Raw genomic sequence first — 26,537 nt, 5'->3', positions numbered from 1 at the left:
CGGTTAACAGCCGAACACGCTAACCGATTGCACCACAGAGACGATACACTGCTGAATATTGCGGTTCACACAAGCGCCACGTCTCTCAACAAACATCCTAGCTTTCCATACTGTTCTTACCACAAGCCAAAAGATCAAGCAATCCGAAAGTTTCCTTCTGTCAACATGTTTTTCATGCCTCCATCATGTACTGAAGCAAGTCTTATCAAAAGCAGCTGCCAAGAATTTAGTATGTTGTCCATTGTAGCACAATCAGTGCTAGTCAACCTCAGGAGATCTGTTGCCTTTTCTAGAATGGAGACGCACGTCCCTGGGTGGGCTCGAACCACCAACCTTTCAGTTAACAGCCGAACGCGCTACCCGATTGCGCCAAAGCTGGGGAACAATAGTCTGCTTGGGGGGGGGAAGAAGAAAGGGGAAGAGTGAGGCCAATCCCAGAGTCGCGAGTTCGATCCTACCAGTCGCCATACAATGTTTGAGTGAAAAGATTTCCCACAATCAATGTTCAAGTGTTATGAAGTAACAGCTGTTTTTTTGTATCTTGAAAACATTTTAAATGCTTTTTTTTACAGATAGTGTTAAATTATACTATATACTTGATACAGTCTATTTTAATGTCCTTAATTATACCCAGTGCTTATTTTCATTTTTCACAGCAAAACAATGATAAAAACTAAAATATTCTTGCAAGTGTCTTTCCTAAAGTACTTTTTGAGTGAAGTGAATATCTTTTTTCTAGTGTATGCTTAAAATTATTACCAATAATTCAGAATTTGAATCAGCTAACATTTACTTACAGTAAAAGACCATAGACCTTATAGGTTTCAAAGAACCAAATATTTATTCATCAACAATTAAGACAGTGAATGAAACATGTTTAGTTAGTCCAAAAACATTGTAGCATAATGACAATATCAATCGAAAACAAAATAAATAACACTGTGAACTAAATAAAAACTATATACAATGAAACAGTTTGTGAAGTTATTTAAATTAAAGAAAACATTTATTTTTTCTTTTTAATTTGTTCCAGCCACTGCTCTTTAGTTAGACTTTCATTAGAGGGACAGTAAATTTGCCCTCTATATTGGCTGTGTCCTGTTTCAGCAATTCTAAACTGCCCGCATTTTTTGCATGTATTGTGCAAAACTTTGCGTGTCAGTTTTCGAGGTTCTCTATCAGGTTCAGCAGGGGCTGCTCTGGGAGCCAGAACAGGGGCCACAGCAGGGGCCAGAGCAGAGCCCAGAGCAGGGGCCACAGCATAAGCATGTGGAGGAGGGGTGGAGAGGCTCCACAAACTCTGTTGCTGTTGGGTAGTGAGGATAACAGATCCCTGTGGTACCACTGGAGTAATTGCCACTAGCTGAGGCCTTTTGGGTGGGGCAGGGAGAAGCTGCCGCTGTCCTGATGGATTTGTCCCATCAGTGAATTGTAGCTTTCTTTTTAATTTTGACTGCCCCACAGTGTTGGATGGTAGCCTGTACGAATGCAGTGGCCCTGAATGTGGTACGCCGTAATGCGGACGTATATTTGCAGGCAGAAGTGGGTCAGCAGCTACAGAAAACCGGCTGGGAAGGTTTAGCCCTTGAAGTACCACAGCTGTTTCTTGCCTTTTGACCCTTCTGTTATGCCACTGAACCAGGGTGGTGTAGCTCACATCCACTAGCTGCAAGTTTGTCTGCCCCATCACAGCTCCATTTGCTAGAACGAGCTGCCTGATCTTCCTATAGTCTTGAAGGATTAAATCCCACCTGGAGACTGTGCCTGCCCCTCTTTTCTTTGGACTACGATGGATATTGCACAGCCGGACAAAGATGGTCTCCACCAGGCGGCAGCAGTCTGGCCATTGGGCAGATGGGGCTGGAGTGGTTAAAGCATGCCTCTTCACACTCTCAACCCCAGGAGTAAATTCCTGCCTCTTCTTGGGGGACCTAAACCTCCCAGTGTTCAATCTCTCTTGATGCCTTGCAGCAAATACCACCCTCTGTTTATCAAACTCCAGCAGGTTCTGCCACAGAGCAACAATGCAGCTCACCTAAACAGGAAAATAAAACAATTATACATGAGGACACAGCAATATGCAAGTGAGGTGAAAGGCGTGTGCATGTCTGCAGCAAGCAACAACGTATGTTACTGACCTCCTGGTTGTTCAGCACCAGTGAGGTTTTGCTCCTTAGCTCCACCAGATACTCAGCCAAGCTGTCAACTTTGTCCAGGCCTGGTACACCGACCTCATCTAAACCCTGAGAAAACATAAACAACATAAAAAATGTAGAAGTTATTTGAAGTTTTATTTTATTTTTCTTCAATTCTACAGCTTAGAATGAATGCCCACCTCTGACATAGGCACTGCAATGCCAGGCTGGGTGGAGGCAGCGGACTGGGTGGAGGGAGCTGGCTGGATGGAGGCAGCGGGCTGGATGGAGGCAGCGGGCTGGGTGGAGGGAGCTGGCTGGATGGAGGCAGCGGGCTGGATGGAGGCAGCGGGCTGGGTGGAGGCAGCGGGCTGGGTGGAGGGAGCTGGCTGGATGGAGGCAGCGGGCTGGATGGAGGCAGCGGGCTGGGTGGAGGCAGCAGACTGGATGGAGGGAGCTGGCTGGGTGGAGGCAGCAGACTGGATGGAGGGAGCGGGCTGGGTGGAGGCAGCGGGCTGGATGGAGGGAGCTGGCTGGATGGAGGCAGCGGGCTGGATGGAGGCAGCTGGCTGGGTGGAGGCAGCGGGCTGGGTGGAGGGAGCTGGCTGGGTGGAGGGAGCTGGCTGGATGGAGGCAGCGGGCTGGATGGAGGCAGCAGACTGGATGGAGGCAGCTGGCTGGGTGGAGGCAGCAGACTGGATGGAGGCAGCTGGCTGGGTGGAGGCAGCGGGCTGGGTGGAGGGAGCTGGCTGGGTGGAGGCAGCGGGCTGGGTGGAGGCAGCAGACTGGATGGAGGGAGCTGGCTGGGTGGAGGCAGCGGGCTGGGTGGAGGGAGCTGGCTGGATGGAGGCAGCGGGCTGGGTGGAGGGAGCTGGCTGGATGGAGGCAGCGGGCTGGATGGAGGCAGCAGACTGGATGGAGGGAGCTGGCTGGGTGGAGGCAGCAGACTGGATGGAGGCAGCTGGCTGGGTGGAGGCAGCGGGCTGGGTGGAGGGAGCTGGCTGGATGGAGGCAGCGGGCTGGGTGGAGGCAGCAGACTGGATGGAGGGAGCTGGCTGGGTGGAGGCAGCAGACTGGATGGAGGCAGCTGGCTGGGTGGAGGCAGCGGGCTGGGTGGAGGGAGCTGGCTGGATGGAGGCAGCGGGCTGGATGGAGGCAGCGGGCTGGGTGGAGGCAGCAGACTGGATGGAGGGAGCTGGCTGGGTGGAGGGAGCTGGCTGGATGGAGGCAGCGGGCTGGGTGGAGGCAGCGGGCTGGGTGGAGGCAGCAGACTGGATGGAGGGAGCTGGCTGGGTGGAGGGAGCTGGCTGGGTGGAGGCAGCGGGCTGGGTGGAGGATTCGAGCTGTGATGTAGCAGAGAAAATGGTCTCATCGTCTAGCTCTGATACTAGAAAATCCAAAGCTTCCTCATCCACAAAGCCTTCATCTTCCTCCGCTACATTAGCCTCCACATCTTCCAGCAGAACATCTGTTTCTTCTGAGTCAGGCTCGGCTTTCAGTGGCTTTCCTGTTTGACTTAGAAGGTAGTCAACGCCCAGTAGCTCACCTATGGAAAATCGCAAACACATTGATAGTAAAACAGTCCTAAACATGTTACATATTAGTGATTTTTTTATACTGTAGTTTATCTACAACTGTTTTTCCTTCACATATTTCATTTTGTAATACCTGTGTACTTTGAAGGAGGCATAAATTGTGGGACGTACTCTCGTCCCAGCACCTTCAAGCTGTTCTGATTTATGGACTGAGTCATGTCTCCAGCATATGTCAGAAGAGACGATGGTTTGTTGGTCACTGCTGCAGAACCCCGATCCTGATTCCATCTATTCAGGCCTTCCAGGAGGTAGAGCTGGAAATTCAGCAAGTTTGCACTGGTTCCTGGAAACAAAGCAAAAAAACAAAACATCATATTAATGTGTTTGAAACAATACTGGTAGATCCAGTTTTTCAAAAATATACAGTAAAGGGTTATAGTCATGTTAGAAAGCGACATACCTGGAATAAACCTGTTTAAATGACAGTGAAATGACTCCAGGGATGTAGAGCCTCGTGAACAGCGATAGCGTGTCAACTTGATTCCGCTCTTGTTGACACTGCCCACCTCAGTGTACAACTGAATCCCTGGTACATCCTGAATGCATTTCACATGCCGTTTTTGGACAGCCCAGATGTGTTTCATTCTGACTTCATCCAGCAAGGGAACTCCCATCAAATCTCTCCCTTTTGGACCATTCAGCTCCTCCAGCAGTCGTTCAATAAAGACAGTAGTGATGTCGTCTCCCCGTGTCCTCCTACGACAGAAAGTACTCAACTCCTTCTTTGTTATCTGCCTGTCCACCATGGCGTTGGTTATACCTGGCCTCTGTTCCTGCTGGAGCTGCCTTTCTTTGGCTCGTCGAAGAAGGTCAAGGTCCCCTGCATCCCACTCAAAAATGCAGGAGGACAGTGCCCGCATGAAAGCAGGATACAGAGGGTGGGCATCCGTGGTACAACCTACAGCCAGCCTCCGCATAAAGTGCCAAATGTCCAGACGAATGTAAATATCTGGCCATTCTCCAAATCTGCCCTGCAGCTTGCTGAGGCCCTCACTAACACAGCAGCCACAGTCCACATATAGCACCTTTGGAGGTGCAGCCCCAGCCTGGCGATACCGCTCCATCAGTCCTGCAGCCATTTTGTCCAGTCCTGGACCCTCCTGGACAGTCAGGACACTATTCAATATTTGGCCCAGCTCATTGCTGACTGACGACACCCACAGAGCTGTTCCTTTGCTGTGGCCAGCCAGCTTTTGGTGATCTACAATAGAAAATGTGGAATTAAATCTTGCTGTTTCTCGTGTCTATAGAAACCACTGTCTGCTGTGGATGTCATAACATTTTCATTGTAGAACAACAAACTTTTTCACAACACGTTTAATTGTTTAAACTGAAATAGAAAACAAAAAAGTTATCCCAATTTTTTTTTAAATTATTAGTGTTTTAAATTTAATAGTGTACACCTTTTTTTTCAAGTAGGATATAATACTAATACTAATAATAATAATAATACTGATAATTATCATCATTACCTGGTTACTAACCTTTTTAGTGGAGTCCAGCTTCAGAACTGTCCCCAAGGTGGAGGTGATGCTGGCCTTTATGTGGTCTATGCGTGACAGAATATCTCTGCCATACACAGTCAACAACCAGCGATCAGTGGGGATGTCAGCTGGTTCTGGGGGCTCCTGGCACACCACCGGGAAAAGGCTGGGTCTATTTACAAAGTTAGCGCACTCCTCCAGGTAGTGCCCCAACCTGTTCAGCCACTCCTCCCCGTGGTTTTCTTTCAGCTGCTTCAGCAGCCGCGCTGAACTGTTGCCCTGCGTTCTGTCTCTCATCAGCCTGATCACTCGTATGTCACAAGCATACCTGGAAGGCAGATTAACAAAGTATTTATTCCGCAGTAACATTTACATGCAATTTGATATCTTCATTCCTCCAGTTAGCATTTTACTAAATGTTTTACTCACTTTTGGGTGAGGATGAGCCGAAATAGTTTCTGGTGTGGCAAGTCCAGTTGGTCTCGGATGCTCTGGGATGTTGATAGATATGTGAGATTACACCCGCTGCACCTGAGTGTCTCCGTCACCAGGAGGTAATACCTATCAACATCCAGGACCTTCCGAGCCCTCTTGTGGATGCCAGCACCTGTAAGATGATTTCCACAAGCTTGGCAGAACACCCTGACCTTCCACTGATGGTAGGGCATCCATACCAGGAGCCGATGTGAAAAAAACCTCTCAGGTGTCGGCACCTGATGGTAAATGAGGGCCGGTGCAGGAGGCTCGTACCACAGCTTTAAATCTGGGCGCAGTTTGCCAGATTTAAAGAGGGTATTTGAGATCCATCTTTGATCCTGCACAGGGATGGTTTTCCTCATTTCACTCGGCAACCAGAAAGAAGCTGCATCACCACCTGCAGCTAGTTTTAACAGAGACGTTGAAGGCTCTTCCTAAAACCAACAGAACATAAATATGTTTGAAAACAGATATCTTAGAACTGCATTACTTTAATGAATATACACTGCTGTACTCACAGCTGCAACTGTCTCGCTGGAGTGTGTCTGGGAGGATGGAGCAACACTTGGGCTCCTCACAGAGGGTGGAGGGGGACTTGGGCTCCTCACAGAGGATAGAGAGGGACTTGGGCTCCTCACAGAGGATAGAGAGGGACTTGGGCTCCTCACAGAGGATAGAGAGGGACTTGGGCTCCTCACAGAGGATAGAGAGGGACTAGGTGTCTTCCGGGCCACCAAGTTGGGCTTCACTGAATCCGAAAGAGAACCCCCAAAATGGGACTTAGTGAACTGAAATGAGAAATGTACAATCATGTGAAGTAAATACTTTATAAATCACTCCATCAAAAATAAGAACAAGAAAATGTTTTGTTCAAAAACTATGATAGTTTTTTGCCATGACAGAATCAATGATATAAAGTATTGAGCAAACAAACAAGAACATTTACCCTTGACAAAGATGGAGGGGACCTCAGGAAACAGCGAGTGGCTGTTGCTGTATCACCAGACGTAGATTGTGAAGCCACAGACTGTGGGGTCAAGGAAGGAGGTGCAGAAGGAGGCTGCAGTGCAGGCTACCAAAACAAAGATATTGTAAAAGTCACCATTCACCAGAATTGCAAGAGACAAGACATAGCTTCAAATTTGACTAAAAAGTGATTGTTATTAGATATTATTTTAAACCAGCTTACTTTATCAGTGTGAAAGCCACAGTCACAAGTGACAGACGCTCCAAAAAGGGTGGTCTGTCCCCGAACTTGCATGGGGCATTTTTCTATCTGAAACAGTGTAACATAATCTTATTAATGACAGCTACTCAAGTCTGTCCCTTTTTATAAACATATCTACACACACAAGTGAATGAAACAGTGACTTCACTTTACCTTCTGATAGATGTCATGCCATTTCTTCTGCCTTGGGGCTGGTCTATTCCCTGCATTGGAAGGCCAAACCCCAGTGCTGGCAAATGCCTTAAGCCTTGCCATCCACTCCCCATCCCCCATACCTTTGTGGCTCTTTGGCTTGGTGCTCATCTGAAGATAACATTGGGAATTAGCAGAATCAAATTCCATAAACTAATGATGCACTTTGTGCACAACTAACAATGGGTATGACATAAAAGCATTTAAAAGTAAAATCAAAGCCATAGTTTTCTGTGCTCATAGTGAGGTAAAAAAAAAAAAAAAAAAAAACTATCAACCTCGATCGATCGATCAAGGTCGGGCTATATATAGGTTGATATCTATGTATACATTTACATTTTAACTTAAAGTGTTACTACTATATTATAAAATAAACTGTGTCCTTACTCTTTCACTCAGAACATGACATCAATATGTCGCCCTTTTATTGAAAGCACAATATATTATTTTAGCTGATGTAAAATTATAAATACGAAATCTGTTTGAACGACAACAGACAATAAACAATATTAATAGGTACTCACAGTAATATCGTTAAGGTCGACAGATCGATGATGTGATGACGAATCCTTCTCTTTCCTTCTTCAACGAAGCTAGGCTACTGACATCTGACTTTTAGAATCTTCCAACGGTTGTCACTTTTAAAAATAAAATCCGATTTTTTTGCTTGTGGTGGGGGGGCGAGAGGGCGTCTGGGGGATCACGGTGATTGGGCATGTTCCATTGTGAACTCGAACATTGATAGGTTCGCATGTCGCCACGGTGATTGGCCGATTTCCATTGTGAGCTCGGACATTGATAGGTTCGCATGTCGCCACGGTGATTGGCCGATTTCCATTGTGAGCTCGGACATTGATAGGTTCGCATGTCGCCACGGTGATTGGCCGATTTCCATTGTGAGCTCGGACATTGATAGGCTCGGTCCATTATGAGGCGGTACGCCATTGGCTAAACCGTTCAATGTGAGAATGGAAGCTGGGCAAGGCCATTGGAGGAGAAACATAGACTTACGTGAGCGAAGTAGCGCCACAGAGACGATGCATTGCTGAATATTGCTGCTCGCACAAGTGCCACGTCTCTCGCCAAAAATCCTGGTTTTCCATAGTGTTCTTACCACAGGTCAAAGGTCAAAAATCGAACAATCCAAAAGTTTCCTTTGGTCAAAGATGTTTTCATGCCTCCATCACGTACTGAAGCAAGTTTGTACGTGCTTCAGACTAGCTTCAGTCTGAAGCAGCTCAGCTACTTCAGACCAACCAGCAGCAATTAGCAAACACCTGGTGGAACTGTGCACCTGCTGAGCTCGTAATAAGAGGTGCTTCTCTGTGCAACGCTGGAAAAACGTTGTTAAAGGGTTAATTAGAGGAGCCATGTTGTGACGACTTCCTGAAGGTGGAGTTTCAAAAGGAGAAAGAGTTTCTTAAAGAAACAGAGGCCCAAATTCAATTCATTAAATTGTGAAGGTAAATTTCTTCTAAATCTCATTTGACATATACACCATCTTCATAACAACTGAAGGTAACATAGTGACTTAAATGTGCTATAAAATGACAATATGTGGCTGGAAAATACATAATACTGCCCCTTTAAAGGCTGGGCTTTGACTAGGTCGTTATAGCTCAAAATTATGTATTGATCTAAATCATTTCATTTTAGCTATGGCTGCATGCTTAGTGTCATTGTCCTGATAGGAGGTGAACTTCTGCCCTAGTTTCAAATCTTTCATTGAATCAAACTGGGGGTTTTAGTGAGTTGATGAGAAACTTACTTTAAAGGACTTTTTGGAATCTGCGTCATCTGCAAGAGTTGCTAGATCAGAATAAAAAACTAACAAAAACGAGCTAAATATAAAAGAGTGCCTATAATATTTCAACACAGTCACCTGTCACTGTATAATTTTTAAATATTTGTGTGGGAGCAGAACTCTGAGTCACCTAACACTTTATAAAGCAAAGTTTTTTTGTTTTTTTTTGTCTTCATATAAACAAACCCAAACTCTGGTTAGTTTCAGTGTGGCTGTACACGCTCTGAAAAAGCTCTATAAGCTAAAAAAAAAAAAAATCACTTTGAATAACATCAGCAGAAAAACGAAGAAGAAGAAGAAAAAAAATTAAATGGATACTGTATGTGAAGTAATTGTGCGTCAAAGACTGTTTGTGTGAGCTGTGGCTGAGTGGGGGATTTAATGAGATCAATATGAATCAGATAATCTTTGCAACTCGGATTTCGCTCTTTTACCTCAAAATGTAGACGCATCCCATCCAACAACACATTTCAGTTTTTTCTATGTGATAGTTTCAGAATGATTATGGCTGCATACAAGTTATTATTCGAGGGAAACGTGTCATTCAATTAATTAAAATTCGGGTTTTTAAGGAAGCTTGAATTGGCTGTGTCATTACTATAATACTGTCTCAAAATAAACATACAGTTATGTTTATTTTCCTCATCACTGTGGCGGAAATAGGACTCCGTATGTACTGAATGTCAGATTAAATTGCCCAAAAAAGTGAAGACCTTTCCCTCAGGTCTTCATTTAAGTTTCTTTCTCCTGCCTCGTCTCACAAAGTTCTCATGTCATTCAGTCGCCGCCCCAGCAGCTAAATGCCGCCCCAAGAAGCCTGCTCTCTTATCACCTGTCCCCACAAACAACATTTTAACCAAAGAAACACTGGAAGACTTATCAAGCACCATAATAAACTATGTTTTCCTTCTGCTGTCGTTGAAACAGCGTCCTTCTCTTGCAGGACAGGGACAGAAAGCCTGTGTCCAGGGTGGGATCCGGCCTCTCCTAATCTGTCTTACATTTTTCTGGACATTCTGTGAATTCTTGAGGAGCCTCTGCAGGAAATGTTGGTCTGTTTGGGTTTTCTCATGCAGAAAGGTTCTCACTTGAGCTTTCTTCAATATGTACGATGTTGAGCGATCACAAGAGCTCCTTTGTTTTGTTGAATCTCAGGTACTTAAGTTGTGGAAAATCACTCCACAAGGTCACCGCTATAGAAGAAAGGAGGACAGGTCCCAGTTGACCAGATGTTATATTCAGTTTCTTTTTGTTTGATAAACATTAAGCTCTCTTCATTAACTGGGTTTGAAGGGTAGATAGCGATGTGTCCAGGGCCGGCGAAAGTCCTTTTGGGGCCCAGAGAAGATTTTCATTTGATAGCCCCTTCCCCCCATACCAACCCATCAACACCAGATGCTTTTTCATTCCTAACCTACTCTATGTGTGTAACTTACCTACTATCACTAGCATAACTTGTACTTAGCTTACATCATGCTAGTGTTATTATTGCTACTTTAACCTTACAGGAGTGGTGAACTAAAAAAATAAAATAAATTGGGGAAATATTCAGTTGCATATTATTTCATTTACTTGAAACTAACATTAGCTGATAAACACTAAATTTACAGTAAACAAGTTAACAAGTTTTATATCTTGTATTTCAGCAACAGCGGCAGCAACAAACAGCAGAGAGATTAATCTATTATTTGTTTACCACCTATAAAATCCATCCATCCATCCATTTTCTTACACCCTTGTCCCTCAGTGGGGTCGGGAGGGGTCACCTATAAAATAATATAGAAAAATGTTTTTTCTTGTGTGTAATAGCCCTTAGTTTGTCTTATTCAATTTTATTTTAAACACATATAAATGTTTTTAATCATGCTAGCTTGATGCTCTATGGGGCCCCCTGGTGTTGTGGAGGCCCTGAGCAACATCTTAACCCCCATAATGCCTTGGGCCGGCTCTGGGTGTATTTTGTAAGTGAAGGAAGCTCTCCTCTCCTCTCTCTCTTCTTGCTAGCAAAGCTAATCCGAGACCAGACTGCTTAAAATTCTTGGAAATGATATTTATGTGCCCTTCTGCTGTCTAAGTCTCTCACCTGGCTCATGTTGTAAGAAACAACATGAGCAGTGTTATTGCTGACTGTGGGGTTCTGTCTTTGTAGTCTTTCAGTGCTTTGATGCGTCTCCACACGCTGGAGGCCGTTTTGTTTTTGTATTCCTCCTCAGGGTTCAAGCTTCCCCTCATCCTTTGGCCTTCTCCGTTACCCTTTAACACACGGCTCTCTGTGGGTGAGTTAGCGGGAGCCACTCGTGCGTCTTTCGTATTACAAACATCTGCCGGTGTCTTGCAAAAGCATTCACACCGCTTGAACCTTGTCACGTTACAAGCAGAAAATTCAATATATCTGGTATTAGACGTGATGGATCGGTGTGATAATTCCAAATAAAAGATCTGCATACTTATTCAGATCCCAACACTCTGATAATCCTACATAGAATTCAATGCAATGCGAACTAAACAGAGAGTTCAGCTTCTGTTCTCCTCCGAGAACAGAAGCTCGGAAGCTCGGAGCTTCTGGATCTTCTAGATTCTTTTAGAAAAACTTCTAGAAAACTGCAAAGCTGCCAAAGTATCGACTTCCTTTAAATCCAGGCTAAAAGCTCACCTGTTCAGTTTCCTCTGAATAGCAGCAAGTGGAACAATCATCATTACATCTGATGTGTATTAGTTTGATGATATCACTTCATAATTGGTGACTACAATGTTTTTATGATAAAGCACTTTGCTGCTGAAATGTCCTATTAAACCTGACTTAAAAAATATTAGGGTTACAATAATTTTTGTAAGGCTCTGAATCAGCTCATCTTCAGTTACCATCTCTTTAGTTTTGCCTTTTTGAAAAATATCCATCAGCATTTACGAACGTGTGACTGGCACCTCGGCCTCACGTTCCAGGAACGTTTTTGGATACGGATCTGAAGAGCTGTTAAAGCGCCGTGTGGGAGACGCTCATGGGAACCCTGCATGCCTCTCTGTGGCCTGCATACAGCTCATCTGATAAAATCATGAGACACTTTGGACTGAAAACAAGAAACCTAATACAAGCCACAAAAACCATGAGGGCGTCTGTTTGTTTTGGTTTTCTACGGATGAGCCCTAAAAAGGGCAGAATGCGAAGGAGGCCCCTGATGAGGACAAATAGACTCCAGGTCAGCAGAAACACCTTTTGGCCCGATAAGCACTGCTTAAAAAAAAAAAAAAAAGGAAAGGGTTCCTTGGAAATTCTCTCCTGCTGACCCCCACAGCCACGTAGCAGAGCGGGATAGAAGGGTTCAGGAAGTTTTAATTCCCGAATCCTCGATTTTTTTTTTGGAGCATTTCAAGTCATAAACGTTTCGCAAGCCGCCCCCGTTATTTTATACAAACGCCTCCGGGCAATCATTGTTTTATGAAACCAGAGGAGCATGACATGCATAATATTTACACAAAAAAATATCTGCCCTAGAAATGTGATAATTATGAGGTTCTCAGTCATTTTTCTCTCTCTCTCTGTCTCTCCTGCGGTTGTGTTTCTGGCAGGTATGCAGAGAATGGCTTCTGTAAACCAAGAGCAGCCGATCTGGACTCTTACGTCCAGCTGGGAGCGCTGACGTTTTTATGGACACACAGCGAGAAGAAATACAGTAAAAGAAAGAAAGGAAGAAAAAAAAAACCATCCTACAGGATGTTGTGTGGTTTCTTCTCAAAGCCCAAATCTTTGTTTATCCCTTAGATTTTTACCAGGCTCATGGAAACACCAGAGGCTAATGTTATTAAAAAGGTTGTTTTATGCATTTCTTATTCCATAGTGTTATTTTATGGAGTGTTTTTAATCACTTTATTTATGTGCTTTAACATCAACTCATCAATGGGATTAGGGATGGAAGCTCACCACCTGGTCACATATTTATATGTAAATGTTCATTAATATGCAAAAAATAAAATAAAAATAAACTTGAACTTGAACAGAGCGATGTTGAATTTTTCCAGGAGTGGTGATGACCTGGTAAAGTTACCTCAACAGTTCATTGGTGAGTCATGCAGGAGGAATTGCCCCCATTTTGTGCACCACTCTGTTAGTTTCAGGCCAGATGTGAGAGGATACACACCTTCTAAACAGCTGTAGTTCTTTCCTCTCTAGTCTACAAAATGTTTTCCCAATTCTCTTGTCAGTCATCAAGATGTTGTTTTTTTGCAAATGTGAGACAGGCCTTGCATTCTTTTTAAAAACCAGTGCTCTTTGTTTGCTTTGGAGCTCTCCCACGGAGGCCATTTTTGCCCAGCCTCTCTTTCTTTTTGTCAAATAATGAACTCTGACCTTAACTGAGGCTTGAAGAGCTGTGGATGTTGTTCTGGGTTCTTTTCTGACCTCGTTGATGTCCTCTTGGGTTAAGTTTCAAGGGAATTTTTCATTTGTGCATGATGGCTCTCACAGTGGTTCACCGGAGTCCAGGTTAGGGAGGTTTCCCGATAGGCCGGTCGGTTCCAAGTCAAAGGAGCTGGTGGTCAAAATGCATTTAAAAAAAAAAAATTTTATTTACCCAAAAAAGAAAAAGCGCATCAGTTTTATTCTCACCTTTTGTGAGTTTGGGGGCTTGTCCGGTTGGTTGCCTTCTTCTCATGGATCTCTGGAGCCACGGAGCTACAGGTCCAGCGATGAGTCGTCAAAGCAGGCCAAACTGGGAACAATGGTCAGCCAGTTGAGGAAACTCAGGTTCACGCTGACGATCAAGACGATCAAAAGAAAATCGAGGCTGTCTTGGCAGTTCTTTATTCTGCACGCTAAAGGGAGATAAAGGGAGAATCAGCTCATCGTGATTTGAAAAAACAAGCAATAAAGAGGAGCTGGTTAAATTAACCAACATTCCTTAAAGAAAGCAGAAAGGAGGCTGAAAAAGTTAGGGGGGGAAAAAACCCTAAAAGGTTAGTTCAGAATTTAGCAAAATGCAGCAATTTAGCAGATTTTTTCCATGGTGGAGGAAACAATGTCATGATAACACAGGACCAAGCAGAATGACTACAGCAGGTTAGCAAGCACTGCCTCCATGCCTCTATATGCAGACTTTGCATAGAGTGTGTTTGGGTTTTTTGGGTGTGTTCAGGACTCAGAACATTAAATGCAGCCTGTCGTTACACTGTACACGCATCAATGATTAACCTGCCTGATCAGTTCAAATCAGTGACCGTCACATTTCTTTATTGCAAAAAGGAAACATTTTAGGAGAAAGTCTGTTCAAAATAAAAATAAAAATAAAAAGATCATATCTGAATATCAAAACTATCCAAGAAAAAACAACAAATAAAGTCAGTCAGTCACTTCCTGTGTACTTTTCTTAAGTTCATTTTCATTTGTGTTCTAAAACTGGGAATAAGTTTATCATCGCTGCTTAAGTAGCAGACAAACACGGTGTTAGTTGAGGTCGTGGAGTCGTAGAAGAGGGACAGGATGAGGCAAGTAGGAGTAGGAGTGTCCAAACGAAAGCTGAAAAAAATAAAAAATCTAAAACCATTATCCTGTCCCTTCATGATGTAATATGTCTGCATAGCTTTGGAGGTTGTTTTTGTTCCCTAATGTTAGCTCTGATTGGGATTACCTAAACTTTTTGACAAAATTTTCATTTAGAATTTTGTCATTAAATACACACACGGTAAGTTTTGATTGTTGGAAAAGAAAAATGTAGTCCCACTTTTGTCCGTTGTGGGCTCTCCAAACCAAACTTAACTTCAACCCAAGCTGGAGTCCCAATGCCTTTGAAACGACTCTTCAGACTGATAAATGTCAATGAATTTGCTTCCCATTCGACCTTAAGTTTCCTTAACTCAGGGCATCGTGTTGTAGCTCTTTTAACTTGCTTCCTGTTGTCAGACTTCCGTGGCAAATACTTTTCACATCAGGCCAGGTTGGTGAAATTGACTTCTAGTTTAATAAATTAAATCCTTATTTGAAAACGGTCTTCTGCATTTGTACTCTGCTTCTATTTGCCTTGTATAAGAATTTGCCTCGTGGTCAAAAAACCAAGAACAGAGGAACTCTCTAAGGGGGGAATTTCTTCGCCACAGCACCGTTGAGCAAATTTGTACCGAAAATTGAAAATCCAAAAACCTGACATCTCCAACTGTCTGCCACACATGGTAACACGCTCGGTGGTTTTCTGTCTTCCTGTTCACACAGGAAGAAAATGGCACACACCCTGACGAAGAAAAAAAAAAAAAGACCTCCAAATCATGTTTTATTTGGTTCCCGCTACCCCCTTTTTTTTGGGGGGGGGGGGGGGGGGGGGGGGGATTTGCTTACTATTTTTGCATTTTATTAGCGAGCGATTAAGAAAACATTCAATATAAAAATGTAAAAAGTTACCAGTTGCTTCAGAGTAACCCCATAGTCATTGACATAGAAACCCTTAAAAGGAGATTTCTCTGATAAAAGAAAAAAAAAGAAAAACAAAACAAGCCCATTTGTTGTCGCAGACATTCGAAAAACATTGTTATGCAAGTCCTGATGAAGTTTATTCACGTACACTCGCAAATAATCTGCTCTTTTCAGAGGAGGAGTTCCTGTCTCCATCCTAATGGCCGGTTTTATCAGCACACCACCCGCTCTGCTCCAGGTTTTCTCCCAGGCTGCCCTGATGGGGGGCAGGTGGAGCTGAATCAGACGCCATCTTCCATATTTGCTCCAACTTGCACCTGCTGCGCCTAACTCGTTCAGACCGGCTTCATATGAAAACAGGCGAAAGCAAAACTCCATGCTTTGGTTTATACATACTTTTGTTGTTGTTGTTGTTGAAATCCCCTGACCTTCACACACACCAATCCGTGGTTTAGCTCTCCAACTGGGTGTGTTTAAACAAAGAGTCTTGTGTATCTCAAAGCTATCATTTAGCAGCAGATTCCTCACACTGTTTTGATGTCAGCTGACAGAATAGTAAGACTTCCTTCTCAACGGCGCAGGGGATTTCACCTTTCTGGAGGCATGTGGGATGATTCTGTTTGAATCATTTCATCCTTGCTTTTTATTTTATTTTTTATTTTTTTCATATCTCCCAAATCCATTTCCTGTTACATATTTGAACCATTATTGTTCGACTGTTGCGTTCGTGGAAGGAGCAGAGAGAGGACTGGAAAATTCCTGACTATATGGGGGGGAACATGAAATCATTTGCGATCGCAGCTGCGTCTCCAGGTTACACCAGGCGGAGAGGTGTTTGTAGTGGAGGGAGAACAGAGCTGGTTCACATCTGGACGCTGACCGCAGAACTGCTCAAGGCTGCTGGGTCCAGGACGGCAGGCAGCGTTTGTTCTGAGGCAACGCTGGGTCTTGTTAAACAAAACAACAACAACAACAAAAAGAAAACAGCACCACTTTTTAAGCTAAATTTGATGCCATGAAGAAGGAATCAATCGACACTGCAAAAAGAGAAAATCTTACCAGGTATTTTTGGTCTAGTTTATGGTGCAAATACACTTGAAATAGGAAAAACTGAGCTACAATTAGCTCTTCATCAAGATGTTTCAAGTGAACATATTGATGAAAACAAACTGGTTCCACTGGTAGATTAATTCACTTACAGCAAGATATTTTATAATCTGTAGAAATCTAATCTCTAGAACTTTTCACCAACAGGAATTATTGACTTTAAACAAGCTCATATAACTAGTTACTTGTAAGTTAGCTTTGTCTTAATTTAAGTGTACTAACTAAAATCTAAACCAAAAATATGTGGTAAGATTGTGTGTTTTTGCAGTGCAGTGCTGATTGCTTTGGCTTGGGTCACTAGCTGGTCATAACACATTTTTTGCTGGTGAATTTTTTTTTTTTAAACAAAATTCACATTTAATTGCACAGGATAAAAAGTCAGTGTTGTATGTCTAAAAAAACCAAAAAAAAAAATAGGCATATTCTCATGAGGCTACTTTTCTTCCCTACATCTGAACCCACAGTACAGTTGTATTTTACTGATATTTTCATTACTTTTTTTGTTTTAGCCTGATTTATATACAGATTTTGAATTTTAACACACATTACACACAAGGGCATGAGAGGCCAGCAGCATGGCCGTCACAAAATGAAAAACAAGGAAAAAAAAACAAACATAATAAAGCAATAAATGAAAAATGCATTAAAGATGTACAATAGCAAATGCGTAAAGTGCATTTATTGCTAGATTGAAGTACAGATTGCCCATAGATAATACTGTCTTCAATTGAAAGAAGAAAGTAGAATAGTGAAAGATATGAAACTCAATAAAACACAAAACTAAGCGGTGGAACAGTGGGGCACAAAACTATCAGAAATTAAACGATTTCGCGTCAAAGCCTAAAGCAATTCAAGATTTTCATGACTTTTGAAGGTGATTCATTGGGCTGGATTTTATTTGGTGTTATCAAACACAACTGCATACCGTACGTCCCAGCTGGTTTTCTTGTGTAAAATAATAGAATAAAATCATTGATTCCTTTGTAGTCTGTGGTTGTGCCTTGTGCATCTGGCTCTAACGGTTACTGATTAATGACGATTGTTGACGGAATGCAGTCTGGCTGATCTGTGACTCAGCCTTTGTATGGGTCATGATAATGTTCTTTTTATTTTTAGAACAAGAACATGAATTCAATTAATTGTTGACATCAGCAAAAAAAAAAAAAAACAACCACAATCAGACCAAAACTAATTTATGTGGCAAACCAAGACACATGTTAGATTTATATGACGTACAAAAACGTAAAAGCCAAAGATTCACAGCACACCCCCCTCACTGTTTCATGTCTTTACACAATTTGTGCATCGCTTCGTAAAAATTGTAGCCTTTATAAAATAAGCTACTCATAGCCCTAAAGCTAAATTTCTTCTCAGCATTAAGGGTTTATAGCTAAAGAGGTTTGTGTATAATTATCAGAGAGGTGAAGTTAGAGTTAGATGGACTTTAAGGATTCATTCGTCTCCCTACCTGGCTGTTTGATCCACATAACTCACAAAGTGTCTGCCTGGCCTGGGGGGGGGGGAGAATTGGGGGCTTTTCAGTGACGGAGACACCCACAGGCGATGGGAGCGCACTGCAGCTGCGGAGTATAAAAAGGCCGGTCAGCTCCACACGAACACCAAACACGCTCGTGCGGTGCATCCGGGTAAGCTGCGTGTCCAGCGGAGAGGGATTTCTGCCGCCTAACGAGGAGACGCTTCAGGTAAACGGTTTGTTTCACTCCGGGACATCTCTGGAAAACCTGGATTCACTGAGTTCCTGAGAGAGCAGCGGCGCTAGTTTTGGTCATTTCAACGGACTTGTCAAACTCCCCATCAGTAGTCCATCTCCATGGATTTTATTTTTACATGGTAGGTGAAATAACTACTCAAGTTTATGGGTTTTTTTTTTTCTCCTTTTAAGAAAAAAAAACTGTATTTAATGCTAATGTTCCCAAAGAAAATTGAGTTTTACCGCTTTTATCCCGTTTGTTAATTTTTTAACGCAAGGTATTTAATTTAAATATGTCACGAGAATGCTCCCGACCCCACTAAGTGACAAGGGTGTAAAGAAAATGTATGGATGGATGGATGTCACGAGAATGCGTCTTACGAGTGTTACAGCAATATTAAAAAATATATTCTAATGAAACATTAAAGAAAGAAGTTGTAATATTGAATTCTATTGAGAAAAAATTTGAAATTGCTCTTGCAAAAAATGAATAGAAATATAATTTGCTTGACATTGTGGACTGAATTTTAATTTATTGCTGTACTCCTGTCTCTGCAGTTCGTTGCTGCATTTTAATGGAATGTGTGCTTTGTGCTCAGCAGCATAGCTGTCGGGACTTGTTCAGGATTCCCTCCTTATGAAGAAAAAAAAAAACTCGCACAGTGCTCCGAAAACAACTTACTTTTAGTTTTTTTTTTTAAAGACAAATGTCTTGTTTGTCTTAAAAAAAAACAAGACATTTGTTTTTTTAAGACAAAAAAGTTTTAAGACAAAAAAACAAATGTTTATCAAAACCTTGAAGGTTTTGAAGGTGATAACCTTCAAAACCTTCGAGGTTTTGAAGGTTTGTGATACCATCGACAGGTCTTAGGGCCAAAAAGGAGAGAGAGAGAGAGAACTGTTTTAGTTTTTCTGTGAAGAAAACAAAAATGCTGGAAAGCTTTAAGTGCAGGTGGCAATGAAGAGGGTGGGGTTGTAGTTGGTGATATTTTCGCCTCTGGACGTGTGTCCTATCCGTCCTGATGGTCGACATTTTCTGTCTTTTAACTTCAATGTGGCTTGTGTTTCAAAAGACTGGAAGGTCGAGGTTTTACTGAGGGATTAAAGCTATTTGCTCTGTAAAATCAATTTAATTAAGATAAAACCCTACACTCCCAAAAACAGGTTTCCACAGGTTTATCTTGTGCCTTATGCATCACATAAGGCACAAGATAAATCATAAAAGTTCTTTCGAGTACATACATTTGTATGATTTTTGATTTCTATGGAGCTAAATTGTGACCATAAAGTTTTTTTTTTCTTCAATTATATTTTGAAACTAAAAAGATGATTTGAAACTGGAAAAAATATTCAGCTGAAATAAGTTAAAAATTACTTTTCAGTTTCAACTTTTTGTCCAGTTTCAAATTTGTTTTTCAGTTTCTAAACTTTTTTCTCCAACTTCATAAAATAAATTTTGTTTTGTTTTCAAATCCTCTTTTTCCCTCAGTTTATTTTTTTTCAGCTTGAAAATAAGTTTTAACTTTCAAATCTTTTCTTCAGCTTTAGAACATTTTTTCAGTTTCAAATGTTTTTCTTTTCACGTTCAAAACAAGTTTAATAAACTTTATGGCCCCAGTTTAGCTCCATATTTTCCCTCTTTTCTCACAGACTTTCAGATCATATTCCTGTTTTGAATATGTTTTCTTGTACTTAGCACAGATGCAGCAAACATTAAGTAATAGGTGGGAACGCTGCCTGACTTTCAGGGAAATTTGCCAACAATAAAAAGCTGGGAAGCGGTTTAGTGAAAGTTTGAGTTCACTCTGCGGGAGCATAGCAAACTCAAACTCTAATGCTTCAGAATCGGTGTCGAAATCTGTGAAAACCCACTTGTCCACTGCAGCGTTTGCTATTGAATGTAGATCAGCTCAGTTCTTGTGCCTCTAGTGATGTCATTGACCACAAGCCCACCGGCAGCAGAGTTTCTTCAGTAAGTTTTTGAAAAGCTTTGTATTTTGTGACACCCTGCATTGGAAATCAATACTTTATCTCTCTGTTGGGTTTTGTTGTTAATGAACATTTGTTATTGAAAATAGATTACAGTACAGGGTAGTAGCTTTAACAGAGGGGCGCAGACAGAGTTGGGTCATAGCTACATTTACTTAGTTGCAATGCTGGAGTAAATTTTAAGAGTATTTTTACTATGCTGTACTTTTACTTGAGTAACTTTATTATGAAGTATCACTTCAGACAAATTTTGGGAACTTTACCCAGTTTCAGTAACACTGAATAAAGTTTATTTAAACCTGCAGTTTTTCTTAAAAATGTATATTGAAAGAAGTTGATTTTGAAAAATATTTCTTTAGCCTGAGTTTGATCATTTATAATTCAGGTATTTTTATGAATTATATCCTTTTTGGTTTAGCACATTTCCACATAACTATATTTTTGCCATATAAGAAATATGGCAAAGAATTTTAATATTTGGCATATTTTGGCAATTTTTGCCAAATATTTACTATCTTATACACCTATAGGAGTAATTTTAAAATATTAAACGATTGATGTTCCGATCAGTTATTCAGTAATTTAGTTACCTTTTTTCCAAATACATTTTTACTCTTGCAGTGTCTTGTATAAGTACTTTTTACTTTTACTTGAGTAAAAATAGGCTGAAGTATTGCCATTCTTACTTGAATACAATTTTTGGCAACTCTACCTTCCTCTGGGTGCAGATTAATCCAATCTGTGTAGACAAAAACAAGGAAGTCTTGCCTTGATACTGTACAACATCCAATGACTCTTATCACGCTAACGCTTTATCTTTCTCCCATGTCAGTGTTGCTTCACCTAAAGGAACCACATGAAACCCGGAACCCAGCTGTCATGGAGATTAAACCGGACTCCAACTCTTCAGGATTCAACTCCAACATCAACAGCAGCACCATGGCACCCGAAGTGGACTGCCCGTATAACAGCGTTCCTTCGAACCCCATCATTGCGAGCCTCACGATGACTCTGGGCATCCTATTCAACGTGGTGGCCCTCATCATTCTCATCAAGGCCTACACCCGCTTCCGGCGGCGGTCCAAGGCGACATTCCTGCTGTTTGCCAGCTCCCTCGTGGTCACGGACCTCACGGGACACGTGGTCTCCGGGGGACTGGTGCTGAGGAGATACTCAACGGCCAATCTGACGTCCCTGGACGGTCCGAGAGACCCAGACAGCCCTTGTCAGTTTCTGGGAGGGTGCCTGGTGTTCTTCGGGCTGTGCCCGCTCTTCCTGGGCTGTGCGATGGCTGCTGAGCGATGCCTCGGCGTCACCAAGCCTCTGCTGCACGCCCGGCTGGTGACAACAGCACGGACCAAAATAGCCCTGTCTATGATCTGGTTCCTGGCTCTATGCGTGGCCCTGCTGCCCGTTTTCCAACTAGGGGACTACACTTACCAGTACCCGGGTACTTGGTGCTTTATTAAGGTGATGGACACAAATGCCAAAGATCTGACCTTCGTGATGCTGTTCTCTGGATTGGCTTTGAGCTCTCTTGTGCTGGCCTTCATCTGCAACACCATCAGTGGGATGACGCTCATTAGAGCGCGGCTAAAGAAGAATTCCTGTTCCCAGAGGTTCTCTGCTAGGTCTCATGACACAGAGATGGTGGTCCAGCTGGTTGGCATCATGGTCACCTCCTGCATCTGCTGGAGCCCTCTGCTGGTGAGTCTCAAACGGAATGGAAGCTCAAATGAATCAAGTCAAACCATTGATAAGTTAGTCATTATTAACATAGAATTGAAAACAAAATTGTCGTTCCTGAAAAATGCTGTTCAATTTCTGGATTGAACTTTATGTTTATTCTTTAAATATTTCTTTATTTTAATCAAATGCGAAAAGGATTTTAAAAACTTGGGAAAATAAAATGCTAATTTAAATTTCCCAAAAGTAGAATTTTAAATGCAAAATTTTACCTATAAAAGTGTTTTCCTTATCGTAGAAATCTATCACTATTTCAGATGTGTTTATAGTACTCAAATGAGACTTTATGTTTTATCTAACATTAAATCAAACATCATAATTTAAACATAAAATTTCTCTATATGAAGTTAGATATTTCTAAAACAGGAAAACAAAAATGATTGGTTTAAAATAGAAAATATACATAAACCACCCAGTTTCACATGTAAAGAGGAAATGCAATCAAATGTAATCAATAACGTTATATTTTCCCAAGCTAATGACAATCAGGGTTTTATAACATGAACATTGTATAGATTAGTGTTTTACAATGACCTGTTATAATTTTTGGTAAATATCTGCTACAAGAATTTTTTATAATTTTTTAGGAACCACCATTTTATTTCTATGTTGTTGTTTTTTTTAATAAATAAAACCCAAAAAGAGAAAGAAGCAGAAAAAAAGTGTGTTAGTGTCAGTCCAAACTGTTCTTCAGTAAAATCTGATAACAAGTCAGGATATAAACAGTTAGGCTGATAACGTTGTTGTATCAGTTCAATAGGTAAAACTTGGCCAATATTAACAACTGGCATTTATATCTATCTTGTTGCCGTTTGTGATTCATTATGTGAAGGCTAGGCTAGTTGTTTGATCACGTAATATTGATGCAGTGTAGGATTGTGGGAAAGCTAAGAAGCATTGTCAGCAGGGTGGCCATTTTACTTTGTCAACAGGGTAGAGAAATATAAAACAATGGTAAATATTGGCTATCGGATATCGATATCGGCTCAGATTTTTATATTGGTTTTATAATACAAATTGGGAAGCACCAACATGAAAATTTGGGCTGATATCCGATATAAACATGATCAACTTCCTCCCCTCCACCTCCAGAAACAAATGACAACAGGACAGAAATACATTTCAGTTGTTTATGTTGGCCCAAATTTATTTATTGGACCCAAACTGATTGTTAAAAAATGACTGTTATCAGCCGATACCGATGTTAGTTCCAATATATTCAACATGGATATATTGTGCGTCCATAGTGAAAATTGTGACTTTTGACAGAATCAAAAGTGTAAGTTCTAGAAATTACTACTCCAAACAGCTTTTGTGTGTGTTTTATTGTTGCCAAAGATTCGTGAAGAACCTTGAAATGAGCTGCCAAAATAAAAGTTAACACATTCAAAGGACAAATTTGAATAAAACAAATAAATTACACAAGGAAAAAAAACTAAGTAAAATGCCTAAAAGTAAATTCTTTGTTGCCTTGTACCTTATATGATGTCATCACACGCATGATGAGGTGAAAGCTTGTTTTCGGGAGGGTTGATTTTCTTGTAATAAAATTTAGTTTTACAAAAAAATATAGTAAAGAAACTCACATTGTTTTACGGTTCAACCTCTGAAGTGAGTTTGGGTGATTTTAGAGAAGAACCTTGTGAGTTATTTTAAGAGATTGAGTGTCAACAGGTAAACAGATGCAAAAACACAGAATTACTCATCACTGGCTCTTTTTTCTGTCTTAAGGTCTTTTCGTTGATGTCAGCTGCACGTTCTTATACCAAGCTCTCCCTGGGCGAGGAACTCACCTGCACTTACAGCAAACTCATGATGACTGGCGTCAGAATGGCCACCTTTAATCAAATCTTGGACCCCTGGGTCTACATCTTGCTGAGACGGGCCATCCTCCGAAAAATCTACCGCATAACCAAAAAGCAGGCCAGCTTCAGGGGGAGCACCTTCCGCTCCGTCCGCTGGGATGTTAGCTCCCTTCAGAAGCCGGACAGTATACCGGTGAAAAAGACTTAACAGGAGACTAATGAAACAGTCGTAAAGTCTGCCTCTCGTAGTTTCTTTGTGTGCAAAGAAGACCAAAAAATGGCTAAAATACTTAGGTTTTCTATGTATGAGCATATATACCACACAAAAAAGAGGACTGAATGAAAACTGCTACTGGTTTATTACAGTGCAATGGCAGTCTCTCCTTCCTGAAAGCACAAATACAGAGGGGCTTAAAAGTCTGGAAACTTTTGATGTTCATTTGGTATGCTTTCAGATTAACACCAGATGGTTTCCGTGATCTAAACTTCGAGTTGTGACTGAGTTTCTTGTGCTCGTAAACAGGAAAGACCGATCTTCTTGATGCAATGTGCCGAAGTACAGTATTCAACAAGCAAAGAAGATTTCTAAAGATTTGAAGACAAGACCACCAAAGTTGGTACTTCCATTAGCTCAGACGGAGAAGAAAAAAATCCCGATGGTTGATAATACTACCTATAAGTGGTTAGCTAATGAAGATCCTTTCCAGAAACAGAAAGCGATGTCACCAAGACATCTCTCACAATGGCTGTTTTGTAACTCACGAGCAATGATCCTGCTCACGGTGGGTTTATAGAGATTGATCTATGAAATAGTGAGAAAACATTTAGAAATATGTTTTGTGGACATATTAAACCAAACCAGCACTTATTTTTAGTCTCAATGAGCAACAGGTAGAACAATAAAAAAATTACGTCTACATATGAGGTAAAAACTGCTAAAACAGCCCAATTTTCTTTAACATAATCCCAGGTCCAAAGTGGATTGATTTAATTCAACCGGCTTGGGTTGTTTGGTTTTCCACTCAAAAAAAAAAAAGGGGTTAAAGTGAACAAGCTGAAGTTTTAAAGAAGGAATAAAAGAAAGCATAACCAAGAGTCAGGAAAAGTTTAATTTTGGGGTTGAACAGGTGGGTGGACTAGTTTTTCCAGGGGTCAATGAGCAAGAGGCAAGATACCACCTGGGAAGGTAACCACCCTGTAATAAAGCAACATGGAGCTGAGCAAGACAAACAGCAATGCACCCACACACACAATGCATGTTTTTAAATGGTAGGAGGAAGCCAAAGTACCAGAGAAAAGCTAAGCATAGATAAGGGGAGTTAAAACAAAAACCTAATAATGTCCAATATGATTTTTTTTGGGCAGAAACAATAATTTACAAATATTCATGTTTGGTATAGAACACTGTGTAAAATATTGTATGTTCATAACAAGCTTATGACCATTTATTTGGGCAAACTGTCTGCGCTGAACCTAGCTAGTATTAGCTATTAGCACGTAAACAACACTGTCCCAACAGCATAGAAACAGCATTTGAGGTAACAAAAAAGCCCAGCAGCACGTGTGTGTATATGTGTGTGTGTGTAAAACTATCCGCAAATTGTGACTGTAGTCTTAGAATTTTTCTGGCCTGTTTTTTAAAACTGAGCTAAGAATCTTAGCTTAAACTCGCTTAGCCAAAGATGTTTTTTCACGTTCGGAAGAGTCATTAGGTCTGGCTTGTAGCAGCGAAATGTTTGGAAATCCTACTTGGAAAAAATCTGAAGAGCATGTTGATCACCTTTAAAGACAATGGACGTAAGCATTGAAAGCTAAATTGAAGATGAATGTTTTAACAAGTTGCTAATGCTGAAGAAGGGAAAAACTTGAAGAGAGATTTGGAAAGCCAGAGAAATCCGGGAATTAAACCTTTTCTGTTCAGAGAAAGGGAATAAACACTTAATACTGAATCTATTTACTGGAAAATTGAAAAAAAAAAAGAAAAAAAAAAAAGAAGCAGCATATTTATGACGTTTAAGAGGAAAATTCTGTAATAATTATTTTCCACAAAATCACAGATTTCACAGTTAATGGTTCCCCTAACTCAAATAAAACAGAAGCGTTTATGCATGATGTGGAGCAGAGGCAGATTATTTTAATCCCACCACAAAAATAGGTGAAAGAAATCTCCAAAACTCAGTGCTAAAGAACTGCAGCAAACAGCAGAGTCTCCATAGCAACTGCTAGAGGCTACACAAATCGGTGGAGGATACGGTAGAGGCTCTGTAATGCTGTGGGCCTGTTTCTCTTTCAAAGACTCTAAGAATTTAAGGATTTAACACATCTTTACCATAAATAGTAATAATAAATCAAATTTATGTAGCGCTTTTTAGGATGTGAGGGGTGATGTATATTCACACATAAAAATACTTGTACTCTATTGTCTGTAAGTTTGTTTCTCATTCTCAACTGAGAACATACCATTTTTTTAAAGGATGTAAAAATGTTTAAGTATAACTGTAAATAGAAACCATTTTGTCTGAACTTTAATATATTCATATTTGTTTTTGAAATAAGACTTCCAAAAGTCTTAGAGAGAACATCTCAGTGTAAATAGCGGTTTGTTTGTCCAACTCTGTAAAAGTCAGCAACTTGTCTCAGTGTTCACATGAGAGTAAAAGGACAGACTTTTACCTCAGCATGAAGATGTGAAAATTAGGATGTGTGTAGCCCGTGTAGTCCTATGACAGGAATGTAGTGAATGTAAGTACTGTGCATCTGCTTTCCCCATAAGTCTGGGGCGGTGAAGTGAAGCTGACTGAATGTGATGTTTAAAAAAAAAAAGAATGTAAAACTGTTTATTAAAACTGATTTCTTCTATTCTTGTG

General features: G+C 41.2%; 2 protein-coding genes across 2 annotated transcripts; one reads left to right on the top strand and one right to left on the bottom strand.

Annotated features, from left to right (window-relative positions):
• Nucleotides 1–817: 817 nt before the first annotated feature.
• On the bottom strand, nt 818–8,137 carry LOC145552674 (uncharacterized). Its single transcript, XM_081610447.1, has 13 exons — nt 7,636–8,137; nt 7,073–7,222; nt 6,881–6,967; nt 6,638–6,763; nt 6,210–6,479; nt 5,644–6,125; nt 5,166–5,542; nt 4,131–4,931; nt 3,804–4,013; nt 3,311–3,681; nt 2,336–2,506; nt 2,139–2,243; nt 818–2,035 (listed from the first exon to the last, which is right to left on the bottom strand). Exons 2-13 carry the CDS (start codon nt 7,220–7,222, stop codon nt 1,007–1,009), a joined length of 4,179 nt encoding a protein of 1,392 aa, XP_081466573.1. The 5' UTR covers nt 7,636–8,137; the 3' UTR covers nt 818–1,006.
• Nucleotides 8,138–15,257: 7,120 nt separating this feature from the next.
• On the top strand, nt 15,258–26,529 carry LOC103468349 (prostaglandin E2 receptor EP1 subtype-like). The gene is made up of 3 exons (XM_008415371.3): nt 15,258–18,270; nt 20,952–21,826; nt 23,597–26,529. The coding sequence occupies exons 2-3, from the start codon at nt 20,999–21,001 to the stop codon at nt 23,876–23,878; spliced, it is 1,110 nt and encodes a 369-aa protein (XP_008413593.1). The 5' UTR covers nt 15,258–18,270; nt 20,952–20,998; the 3' UTR covers nt 23,879–26,529.
• Nucleotides 26,530–26,537: the final 8 nt, after the last annotated feature.

The sequence above is a fragment of the Poecilia reticulata genome, chromosome 8 (genome assembly GCF_904066995.2).
Source record: "Poecilia reticulata chromosome 8, P_reticulata-male-v2, whole genome shotgun sequence".
Classification (NCBI taxonomy): Eukaryota; Metazoa; Chordata; class Actinopteri; order Cyprinodontiformes; family Poeciliidae; genus Poecilia; species Poecilia reticulata.
This window is presented reverse-complemented; position numbering and strand designations above follow the sequence as displayed.

Excerpts from the sequence above, each read along its gene's own strand:
- LOC145552674 (XM_081610447.1), bottom strand. The coding sequence starts at position 7,222 with ATGAGCACCAAGCCAAAGAGCCACAAAGGTATGGGGGATGGGGAGTGG. Across the intron at positions 5,543-5,643 it reads CGGCTCATCCTCACCCAAAA|GTATGCTTGTGACATACGAG; the intron begins GTGAGTAAAACA and ends TCTGCCTTCCAG. Across the intron at positions 2,244-2,335 it reads TTGCAGTGCCTATGTCAGAG|GGTTTAGATGAGGTCGGTGT; the intron begins GTGGGCATTCAT and ends ATGTTTTCTCAG.
- LOC103468349 (XM_008415371.3), top strand. The coding sequence starts at position 20,999 with ATGGAGATTAAACCGGACTCCAACTCTTCAGGATTCAACTCCAACATC. Across the intron at positions 21,827-23,596 it reads TCTGCTGGAGCCCTCTGCTG|GTCTTTTCGTTGATGTCAGC; the intron begins GTGAGTCTCAAA and ends TTCTGTCTTAAG.